Genomic DNA, 12,107 nt, shown 5'->3' with positions numbered 1-12,107 from the left:
TAACAAAAGAATTTGCCAAATTCAAACTCAAAAGACAACAACAGCATGACATATGATATGATGATGTTCCTAGAGTTTCAAACCAAAGCACCCAATAAATAATATCCTCCTCATTTTTCTCCGTCATTATTTGATTTCATGTAAATACATACATACCTGTCTGTCTTGCACGCATAAACAGTATCGAATCACCACCTCACCACAGCAAATAATGTCATAATAACAATAATACTTAAACAAACACCTATAACAGTCCCGTGCAGGTGCAGCTTACTACGAATATAATTGTTTGTGTTGGCAAAACTCTTCCGTCACAAACTTCAGCTTATGCAAGGAAATTACAAACGCTTTCATCCCATTCTTTCTTTCACAAACTTAAGATTTTTGCTTTCCAATCTCCCGAGCAAAGAAAATGGAAGCCTGTTAGTTAATCTGCAAGGCAATGAATGAATAGAGAGGAACTATCACTCATCAATAAACAAACTGTAGTAACAGAACACTGATATATTTTGCATAGGCCTGAATGTTTTACTATGAGAGAGGCCGATCATAATATTTCGTGTGAGTTGTGTGTCGCACCGGCTAAGGATATTATTATTACATTGCTTAATTTGGGGTCATCTAAGTCATCAGATTTTTCATCTCCAAATCATTGGCAGAAAATGTGTAGCAATGAAACTACCGACTACTGAGGGGTTAAAATCTTGACTACCATCCACTCAAAATTTTCAATCAAACGAGTTCGTTGAGACTAAGCAGATAATCTCTTCTTCTGTAGGAGACTTCGGCTAGCATAACAGGTTAAATATTATCAGTCAGAAATTGAAAATATAATTCAGGACACCGATAAAGTTTGATTAAAAATGAAACATACATTACTTCAAATAAATTTTATCTTGCAATGATGTATGACTGTGTGTATATATATATTAATATATATTATATCCAGACACATTTATGTACATTTTCTAAATCCAAAAGTAACAGTCATGTGGAAATCTGAGCAGAATTTAACGGGAATTGTTCCCTCATAATCATATGGCTTCATAAGATCACTTCCATTTTTTGTTGTAAAATAGTCAGAAACTAAAGAACCTATGCGTGTGTATGATGTGGTGCCAGGGGGTCGGCCCTTGCAAGTTTACCATCGACGGAGACGGGCATGAATCCACCTTCCGTGAGTTAAGTTTATCCGAAATTCAAATTTCAAATTCTAATTTATTAGCTTTAATTTTAATTTATTGTCTTTAATTTCAATTTCTAAATTTGGAATTGCTTAGTAGGGCATCTAAATCCCTATCTTAGGACTTTTGGGGATTATGGATGAAATAAAATATTGGTGATTATCCGTTTGAGGAAGGATAATTGAGGAACACACTGTTGTTCTTGTTCTATTCCTAACAATTGGTCCGACCTATCGGATCCGTTTCCGTCGGGATGGTTGTCACACGGAGAACACCTGAACAAATTGGAGTCAGATCCGAATGAAATCAAGGAAAAGATAGATGCGCAAGATGTGAAGCTAGATGCGCAGGGATTGAAGTTAGATGTGCAAGCAGCGCAACTTGCCGAAATTGCGGCATCCTTGGTAGCCTTGACGGCGGGACTATCTCTTCCGCGGCCGGCTATGCAGCCGGTGAATGGAACACCAGTACAGGGGAAGGTGCCGGACGTGGCGGCTGATGCGACGAGCGCAGCGAGCAGGCAGCAAGGAGGCATTCCGCAGTCGGGTGGCAACGCGGCAACTGCATGGGTGACGGGAGCGCGAGGTGAAGGGGAGCGCATGACACACAGTGGGACGAAGGTGCAGTTGCCGTCATTTGACGGAAATGACCCGATCGGTTGGGTGGCAAGGGCTGAACAACAATTTGAGATTTACGGCACATCACCGGAGCGGAAGGTAGCAATGGCGATGGTCGCAATGGAAGGACCGGCATTGTATTGGGTGACGTGGCTACCACGTCGCCCGGGGTTGCTTTTGGAAGAATTCACACATGCACTAGTGGGCGCGGTTTGACACGCGTTTTAAGGGTAACCGTTTTGAGCGATAGTCAAAGATGAAGCAACATGGAACAGTGGATGAGTATATATCGATTTTCGTTCAGTTGGCAGGTTAGGTTCCGGGATTGTCGGAGGCGCACTATCTGGGGTATTTTATGAGTTGCCTAAAGAGTTCCATTCGGGGCTCGCTTCGTCTACTACGGCTCATTGATTTGGAGACTGCAATGGAATTGTCAAGAGACATCGAAGATAACCTGAGTTTGCAGAATGATAGGCGAGGGAGCCAAGCAATTGGTACTTTCAGTTTCTTCACGGGGGTTTTCTCGATCATCGGGTGGCGGTCCAATTTCTGGACATATAAGTAATGGGAGTGGTAGTGGCCTAAAGGCTGGGAGCCAGACCGTGGGTATGAGCTCGGGGTCATCCGGACAGTCTACGGCGCGTTCCCGATTCACCCGTCTTCCACCCAAAGTATTGGAGGAACTGCGTGCAAAAGGATTACGTTTTTGTTGCAAAAAACCTTTCTACCCGGGCCATGATTGCCCCCTAAAGCAACTACAGGTATTAATTGCTGAAGATGACGAGGAGTTAGCTCTCTAACAGCACGAATATTATGAGGTTACTGGCCTTGAGGGAGGCGAGGGGGAACAAGAAGAAGAGTTGGGGGACTTGCCAGTGTATTCGATGACGGGGGTGTTTAGTCCTCGCACGATGCGATTACGGAGCATAATTCAGGGCATGGAGATAACCGTATTAATCGACAGTGGAGCGAGCCACAACTTTATATGTTCTTCCTTGGTTGACAGGTTGGTGATACATCCTGAATCGACCGGGAAATTCGAGGTACAAATGGGAGATAGTCGCCGGAAGGAATCTAAAAGGGTGTGTCGGTATTTCTCCATCGGACTACCGGGGTGTGAGGCGGTGGCAGACTGCTATGTGTTTCCCTTAAAAGGTTTGGAAGTTATCTTGGGTATTGCGTGGCTCGCCGCACTTGGAGAAATTGTCCATAATTGGGCAGAGCTTTCCATGAGTTTCAAGGGCACTAACGGTCGAGTGGAGCTAAGGGGGGACCCGGCGTTGTGTCGGAATTTGGTAAGCCTAAAAACACTAGTCAAGACATCGGAGGCCGAACTTTGGGCAGTCCTCCTAAAGAACGTCGGCAAAATTGACTGAGGAACATATAGGGGCATTAGACGAGGTGCTTCCACAGCATGCGGTGGTGTTCGAGGAACCAAGGGGTTTGCCTCCGAGCCACACAACGGACCACTCCGGGTGCGAAGCCAGTATCGGTCCGCCGTTACTGTTGGCACGCCCAAAATGATGAGATAGAAAGGCTGGTGGAGGAAATGTTACGTGCGGAGATCATCCGACCGAGCTCAAGTTCGTTTTCAAGCCCGGTTTTGTTGGTCAAAAAGACAGATGGTAGTTGGAGATTTTGTGTGGACTACCAGGAATTAAATAAGTCTACGATGCATGACAAATACCCAATTCCGGTAATTTAGGAAATGTTGGATGAATTGGCGGATGCGGTAGTTTTTTCGAAGATTGACTTGCACTCGGGATATCATCAGATCAGAGTAGCGGACTCGGATGTCCATAAAACGGCATTTCGGACGCATAGTGGGCATTATGAGTTCCTCGTTATGCCATTCGGGTTGACGAATGCGCCGGAAACCTTCCAATCAACTATGAACGAATTGTTTAGGCCGTACTTACACAAGTTCGTGCTAGTCTACTTCAATGATATCCTGATATATAGTAGATTGTGGGAAGAACATCGCGCATAGCTGGGAGTAGTCCTTCGCATTTTAGCCACGCATCAGTTTCAGGCCAACAAGAAAAAGTGTGCATTTGGTTGCCTTAAAATCGAATATTTAGGGCATGTCATCTCAAATTCCGGAGTATCGATAGATCCTGCGAAGGTGAGCGCAGTTGTCGATTGGCCGCAACCCCGATCAATATGAGAGGTTCGGGGATTTTTAGGTCTTACCGGTTATTATCGCAGGTTTGTGAGGGAGTATGGACTTATTGCTCGGCCCCTCACGACCCTCTTGAAGAAAGAAGCCTCTGCCGTGTTTGTATGGACTTCTGTGGCAGAAAAGGCCTTTGAGCAGTTGAAGAAGGCCTTGACTGAGGCTCCGGTACTGGCGATGCCTTGGTTTGATCGTCCGTTCGTCGTGTATGGGTGTAGGGGTCGTACTCATGCAGGAGAGGCAACCCATTGCTTAATATAGTAAGTCGTTGGCAGATCGTACTCTCTTTAGATCGGCTTATGAGCGCAAGATGATGAGGTTAGCTTTTGCCGTGCAACATTGGCGGCCCTACTTGATCGGATGACGTTTTGTGGTGCGGACAGACCATCGAAACTTAAAACATCTGCTTACCCAGCGTATTGCGACTCCATCGCAACAGGTTTTGGTAGCAAAATTGCTAGGGTATGATTTTGTTAATGAATACAAGACTGGGGCTTCTAATGCGGCGACAAATGCTCTTTCAAGAAGGGCGGAGGAAACATCCTTGACCATCGTTAGCGGGCCCGAATGGTTGGGGTTAGAGGATATATGCAAGGAACAAACGCAAGACCCGTATTTACGAGAAATCCAAAAAACACTAGAAGTGGATCCGACGCGCCATCCGGGTTTTGAGTTGATTGAGGGTGGCTATTATACAAAAGACGTTCTGTGTTGGCTTCCGACTCCAAGTGGATTCCTCATTTGTTGGAGGAATTCCACGACTCGCCTATCGGGGGACACGCAAGTGTATTTCGTATCTACCGACGCCTTGCTATGAATGTTTATTGGTGGGGCATGTTTGGCCGCGTACAACGCCATGTGGCTCAGTGTTTGGTATGTCAAAAAGCAAAATATGAAGCATTGTCGCCGGCGGGATTACTTCAGCCGCTATCTATTCCGAAAATGATATGGGAAGATATTTCGATGGACTTCATTACTTGCTTGCCCAAGTCGAAAGGGTGTACTGCGATTTTGGTAGTAGTGGACCAGTTGTCCAAGTATAGGCATTTTTTAGCTATCCGTTCACCATCACAGCATGTTCGGTGGCGGAATTGTTCGCAAGAGAGGTGGTCCGATTACATGAGATTCCTCGATCGATTGTTAGTGATCGGGATTCACTATTTTTGAGTAGTTTTTGGAATGAGTTGTTTACATTATCAGGGACGAGACTTAAGTTTAGTACTGCATATCATCCGGAAATGGATGACCAGACGGAGATGTTGAACCAGGTCTTAGAGACTTACTTGCGTTGTTTCGTGTGTGAGCAACCGACGCATTGGCAACTCTGGCTTTCATGGGCGGAGTATTGGTACAATACAGCCTTCCAGACTGCAGCGTGGATTACTCCATTTGAGGTTGTCTATGGTAGGGTCCCTCCAACGATTCGACGGTTTCTTTCAGGTGAATGCCGGGTTGCCGCAATAGCCGATGCTTTGAGCAGTAGAGATGTGATGTTAAGCTGACTACGAGGGTCCTTGGAGAGAGCGCCAACAGCGTATGATTAAATTTGCTAATCAGCAACGTTGGGAGGTAGATTATTAAGTGGGGGGATACGGTTTTTTCGAAAGTTCATCTACATCGCCAACATTCGGTAGCGGGAAAATCTCATCATAAGCTCACCCCCAAGTTTTATGGTCCGTTTTCGGTGGAGGAGCGCGTGGGACCAACTGCATATCGCTTGGCCCTACAGGTGTCTAGCCGCTTTCACCTGGTGTTCCACGTGTCTCAACTTACACGTGTCATGGGCGATCATCCGGTGGAAGGGGATTTACCGCCAAGTTTGAAATTGCCCATAGGGCCAGTGTTTCAGCCCGAAGAAGAGTTACCGCAGCAAATAGTTCAAGAGGATAGAGTCGCAGTTGAACAGTTCTTGATTAAGTGGCATGGATAATCACTCGATGAAGCCACTTGAATATCTCGTCCGGACTTCTAAGAACAGTTCCCAGACTTCAACCTTGAGGACAAGGTTATATACAAAGGGGATGGAATTGATATGGTGCAAGGGAGTCGGCCCTTGCAAGTTTACCATCGACGGAGACGGGCATAAACCCACCTTCCGTGAGTTTAAGTTTATCCGAAAATCAAATTTCAAATTCTAATTTATTAGCTTTAATTTTAATTTATTATCTTTAATTTCAATTTATTGTCATTTATTCTATTGCTAAATTTGGAATTGCTTAGGAGGGTATCTAAATCCCTACCATGACTTTGGGGATTATGGATGAAATAAAATATTGTTGATTATCCGTTTGAGGAAGGATAATTGGGGAACACACTGTTGTTTTTGTTCTATTCCTAAGAGTGTACCAGTAACACATTCTAAGCATTTTTACAGAAAACATCTATGGTCGAGATGATAACACCTTGAGATTTTCATATAAGTTAGTCAGGAGTAAAGAATGCAGCAAAAGCTTTTATATCAAAGTTAGAAAATTTTCACTCACAAGCTCTAAACATGCAGCCATGTTCATACTGTAACATTTGATGAGCATTTACAAATGCACTAATCCATTATCATCAGCCGTGAAAACACATACGCCATTGCATAGTGCAATTTAATGAGGCCTTAATAGTATAAATAAAGTCAATTAAAATGTATTTGAGCAAACAGCTAAACAAGACTTTGTATTGAAGTGAAAAACACAACAAAAACCAAATTAGTTAGCAGATCAAATCTGATCATGTGTTAAGTGATATTAATCCTAGTAGAGCTTAACCTCAAGAATCAAAAGATTAAAAGGTTAACAATTTTCTCTTTCAACATGACAGACTAACTTTTAGTTGTTAGATACATAACAAAGATGAATTCTATCAATTATACACAAACATATAAAAAGTCCTTGGATTTATTTGTGATCTATGACAAGCCATATGAAGTGAAAAATTTTCACAAGTGGATTGAAAGTACTGAAACAATATTTTAGCAGTATTTTCTAATTCATGCCCATGGGACTCATAACCAAGTGAAGCTCTGAGGTCACTGCTAAGCAAAACTTTCAACAACCCAAACATGTCTGATTTGTCAGATCACATGACTAACAACAGAAAAGCAAAAATAACTAATTTTCAAATACTTTAAACACTAGAACATATAATAAATCCCACTATAACATCAAACACATGAAATATATACAAATATATATATATATACAAACCTTTAAGCTAGTTACTGAGCCAGAGCATCAAATCGCTTCAACGCTTCACAATTTGGAGTTTCTCGTCTATAGCCCCAATGAAGCTGTTGCCACTCAAGCCTGCAATTATGCACAAGAATTGACCGATAGTCATCCTCAACCTGTTGTTCAAATGCAATTCGTTGCTGGCTACTAGGCGGATATTGCTGCTCAAATTTGGAAGATTTAACATAAAAGTTCACGCCCTTCTGTGTGGTAAGCTTCTGATTGTGTGTGGAAGATGGAGAGAAAGAATAAACAGGTTCAGATGATGGCAACAAGTTCATCAACACAATCAATATAATCGGTAACAACTGAATCACTGTCCTCAACCAATTAGATCCATGATCAACTCCGCCTGTTCTTACCCTTACTCCTGGCCCAAATGTAAATCCACCAAAATTCCCAGTAGTTGCTGGATTCATTCCCCCAAAAAAGAAATTTCTGAAAATCTCGTCTGCATCAACATCCTCATAGTAAAACCCATTAAACCCTCGCATTCCATTAACTCCTCCACCTCCACCTCCACCTCGTCTATCATATACAGGCTCATCTGATCCAACAACATCATACTTTTTACGACCCTCTGGATCACTTAAGCATTGAAATGCTTTGGACACCTTCTTAAATGCTTCCTCTGCACCAGGAGCCTGGTTCTTATCCGGATGGACCTTTAGTGACAATTTCCTATATGCCTTACGAACATCTTCAGCACTGCAATTCTTTTCCAGGCCCAATATTTCATAATAGTCATTTTTCCTCTTAATCTCTTTCACCACAGTGACCTGCTCTTCTGTGTAGGTTGCTGATGTGCTGGATGTGGAAGAGGATGATGGTCTGGATGCTGAAACCCTGCGGCGGTTCCCAGTCTGCGATGGATTGGAAGGACTTTCTTCTGTTGGTCCATCAGTACTCTTTGATTCTGGTTCCAACGTGTTCAGATTAGACAAAAGTTCACCAACTTCAATAGTTGGATCCAACCGACGGGCTTTGTTGAGAAACTTCAGGGCACGGATTTTGTCTCCTGATTCAACGGCACTTTTGGCAATCTTTAAGCACTTCAAGGCCTCATCTTTATTCCCATCCATCTTATGATAGTTGTATTTATCTACAAAGGAAATCAAATAAGCATATAACATAAACGCAATTGAATTAAACTCCTAACTTATTATTAATTAGAATGATTAAAGAGACTTTGGAGAATCAAACGGGGGGCTCGTTGCCGTCACATCAATCCATTTATTTGTTGCGAGAAAAAAATTGAGAACAAGCATACATAACTAATTCGTTGCAATCGAGCATATATTTCTTCACCGCGACAAATATACAAACTTAAGCATCCAATAATCGTACGCGCACAAACTCAAATCATATTTAGGTTTGAAAGAAATTCAGTCAATCAAAATCACTGAACCAAATCGGACCATCCATCAGTAACAAAAGTTCATATATATCCATAATTCAGAATAAAAAACATGTTTCTCACCTCAGAAATTTCCAACAGACGCCGCTGAGTACCGACTCGGAAAATCGCCCCGAAAGCGCGCCGATTTCAGAGGTGATGGCGAATTTCGGGACGGAGAAGGGGAAGAGAGAGCAGATAAAACTCAGAGAGAAAGGGCAGATTAGAGAGGATGCAGAGGGTCGGCAGATTTGGGCGTAGGTCTTCGTGATTCGCCCTTGCACAGTCGAGTCGAGTCGAGGAAGACTTATGGGAGAGGTTAATGAGTAAATCTAATATGTAAATCTACTTTGGCCAGATAATCAATAATCTATATTTATGGGGTAGATTGCAAATTGCACTTTGCACCCTTATTTTTAGATGTGTATTCAATCGTGACTTTATGAGATTTTGTTGGGCTTTTAAATGTGATTTATTTTAATCCGAACTTTTAAAATTTTTTAAAACTTTGAGGTGTTTAAAGATTCATAAACTTAAAAAGTCAGTGAATTTTGTTTAATTTTAATGGATAATTATGTAAATTTTGTATAGTATAAAATTTCAAGTAAAGATTTTGATGAATTTTTAAAATTGTTGATGTAATTTTTCAACAAAAATAAAGTAAAATTCAAAGATATAGAAAATATCCTTAAACTTGATTAATTAGTGCCTGAGATTAGGAATCTCTAAACACTGTACGGTACAGAAAATAAACTGGAAAATAAAAGACTGAAATTTAAAGTGGTGATCCCCAAATCTGACTTTGCTTTGTTGAAGTTGAATGAAGATATCTTGCCAAATGATGATTCAAACCTTTAAATATTCTCAGGGGAACCGTACTGAAAACCGTCACCCGAACGGTTACAACGTCTCCTTCCCAACCGTCTTCTAACCCTTTTCATGTTGACACGTGTCCTCAGCAGACCAAAATTATCCTTATATTTCACTCTTTGAGCCGACCACAGACCTTCCGCTCTTTTGGCCCGACTTCATCCTTCACCCGACCTGCTTCTACGACCGACCTCACTTGGGCCGACCTCCGCATCAGCCGCCCTCCGTCTTTGACCGAAGACCTCCGCATCTGTCCGTACCTCTTCCTTGCCCGACCTTCCTCTTAACAGACCTCTGCGTCTGCCCGACTTCGGTCTGGATTTGGATCAATTCTTGAGATCTTACCTTTCTTCCTTTTCCCGACCTGAAAGCCTCCCGACCTGCGGATTTCCCGTCCTAATGACTTTCCGTCTTGAGGCCTTACCGACCTAAAGACCTTCCGTCTTGAGGTCTTTCCATCTTGAGGACCTCCCGACCTGAAGACCTTCCGACCTGAGGTCTTTCCATCTTGAGGACCTCCCGACCTGAAGACCTTCCGACTTGAGGTCTTTCCGTCTTGAGGACCTACCGACCTGAGATCCTTCCGACCTGATGACTTTCCGTCTTGAGGACCTCCCGACCTGAAGACCTTCCGACCTGAGGTCTTTCCATCTTGAGGACCTCCCGACCTGAAGACCTTCCGACCTGAGGTCTTTCCATCTTGAGGACCTCCCAACCTGAAGACCTTCCGACTTGAGGTCTTTCCGTCTTGAGGACCTACCGTCTTGAGGACCTTCCGTCTTGAGGACCTACCGACCTGAGGTCTTTCCGCCCTGAGGACCTTCCGCCTTGTATTTTCCTTAGAAATAAATCTATTTACCTTGATTTCCTCACGGTGTCCTTCAGCCAGTTCAATCAACCCCATTGTTAGGCCCATTCTTCTTTTTACCTTGGGCTTTTAACCTAATTCTAAATTTCGTACGTAACAACTTGCCCGCCGCCAAGGGACTTTCAAACGCCATTTAACAATCAATGTTTGGAAGTTCATAAATCACCACCCTCGTGAAAAACTCCTTTAGCAACTGCACCAGTTACTGCAACACTCCTGATTAACTTCCTTCTCCGCACTACAAGCTTTTGCGAATCACAATCCCAAAACACTCTAACCATGGCGAATCAATACATTCCTGCCCTTCCCTTCGACGGAACCCTCCCGGAGGGCCCATTTTCAGCCTCGAAAGTACTGACTCCGACGATCCGTCCATATTGCACTACTCCTGAAGATTCAAATCAGATGAGGGAAATCTTGGAATCCCGAAATTCCTTGGCTATCAACAGCCCTAACTACCAAGCAGTTCGCATCCGAGACAGCATCAAAACCCATCTCACAGACCCAAAAGATCCTTACCGCGCTTGGTATCGACGGGTAGCAGAACACTTCCAGACCCAATGGCGTTCCCAAAAGATCGACCAAGCAATATTATTGTCCACCATGCCTATCAACCTGCATGAGAAGGTGTTGTTGGCCATGTCTGCCTTCTGGAATGCGGAAAATGGGACTTTCCTCTTCCCATCAGGCCCCTTTGGCCCAACTCTTATGGACGTTACAATGATTGCGCATCTCCCAGTCGTGGGTGAAGACCCTGTAATGGGAACCCTAGATGGGCAGGAGCCATCAGAAGACCATCCAGGGTGGTCTTTACAAGGTGTGAAGGAATGGGGTTGGACAAAGTTCGCAACCGACCAGCAAGGGGCTCCAGGGACCCCTGTAACCGACCGGGAGCATACTGCCTTTATCCTTTTTTGGCTTTGTAGGTACGTCATTGTTTCCCCTTCCAAATGTGTTCTTCCTTCTCATCTTGACCTAGCCATTCATATCGCGTCAGGTCGTTTTTTCTCTCTTGGCACCCTGTTTTTAGCCAATCTGTTTGAAGGACTCACTAGAGTTAGCCTTCGCTTAACAGATAACGATAATAGGAAATTAGACACTGCCGCGTCGGGTCCTTTTTGGTTTTTAGAACTTTGGTTCCGACTCTACTTCCCCAACGCGTTTAACTTAGGATCTCCACCCACTATGCCAACAGCTGAAAAACATTTGGGACTAGCCCTTAACCGACTCTGCTCAGGACGCAATAACCTCCAATCTTCCGATCCAATAATAATTGCAGTTTTAACAGATACCCGCAGTAACTCTCGCTTTTCTATGTATAAAAAATATGCGGGCTATGCTCCCGACCATTTTTGGCCTTTTCCAGTACCAAATCCGCTTCCGACTCCTGAGCCTTGTCCTCATTCCACTTATCCTTTTGCCTGGGACGTTGCCCTCAAACCCAGGTCTCTTTTCAGTAGCAAAAAACTTGATAAAAAAGGGCAGAAAACTTTTTACACCTTTAATTATGAACCTCAATTCCTGGCGCGCCAGTTCGGCTGTTGCCAAGGTATCCCTGGACCCGTCGCGTGTCCGCAAATAATTTTTCAAAGCCCTGACCGACGAGTCCTACCTAATTCAATCCCTTCTTATATATCCCAGCTCACCACGTACATAATTTCCAATTCTTATATTCCTTTCCGCTCCAACCCTGAGACTGTAGATACTTTCAATGAATGGTGGTCGGTTGTATGGCCCCTGATTTCCCCTGATGAGGGTCGGTTGCTGAACATACTCCT

General features: G+C 43.6%; 1 protein-coding gene across 1 annotated transcript; it reads right to left on the bottom strand.

Moving 5' to 3' along the window:
- Nucleotides 1-8,919, bottom strand: LOC127249116 (chaperone protein dnaJ 49). The gene is made up of 3 exons (XM_051271759.1): nucleotides 8,676-8,919; nucleotides 7,172-8,297; nucleotides 1-432 (listed from the first exon to the last, which is right to left on the bottom strand). The coding sequence occupies exon 2, from the start codon at nucleotides 8,275-8,277 to the stop codon at nucleotides 7,183-7,185; it is 1,095 nt and encodes a 364-aa protein (XP_051127716.1). The 5' UTR covers nucleotides 8,278-8,297; nucleotides 8,676-8,919; the 3' UTR covers nucleotides 1-432; nucleotides 7,172-7,182.
- Nucleotides 8,920-12,107: the final 3,188 nt, after the last annotated feature.

The sequence above is a fragment of the Andrographis paniculata genome, unplaced genomic scaffold (assembly GCF_009805555.1).
Source record: "Andrographis paniculata isolate CXL003 unplaced genomic scaffold, ASM980555v1 Contig35END, whole genome shotgun sequence".
In the NCBI taxonomy this organism is placed as follows: domain Eukaryota; kingdom Viridiplantae; phylum Streptophyta; class Magnoliopsida; order Lamiales; family Acanthaceae; genus Andrographis; species Andrographis paniculata.
Note: the sequence above shows the minus strand (reverse complement) of the source record. Positions and strands in the feature narration are given on the sequence as shown.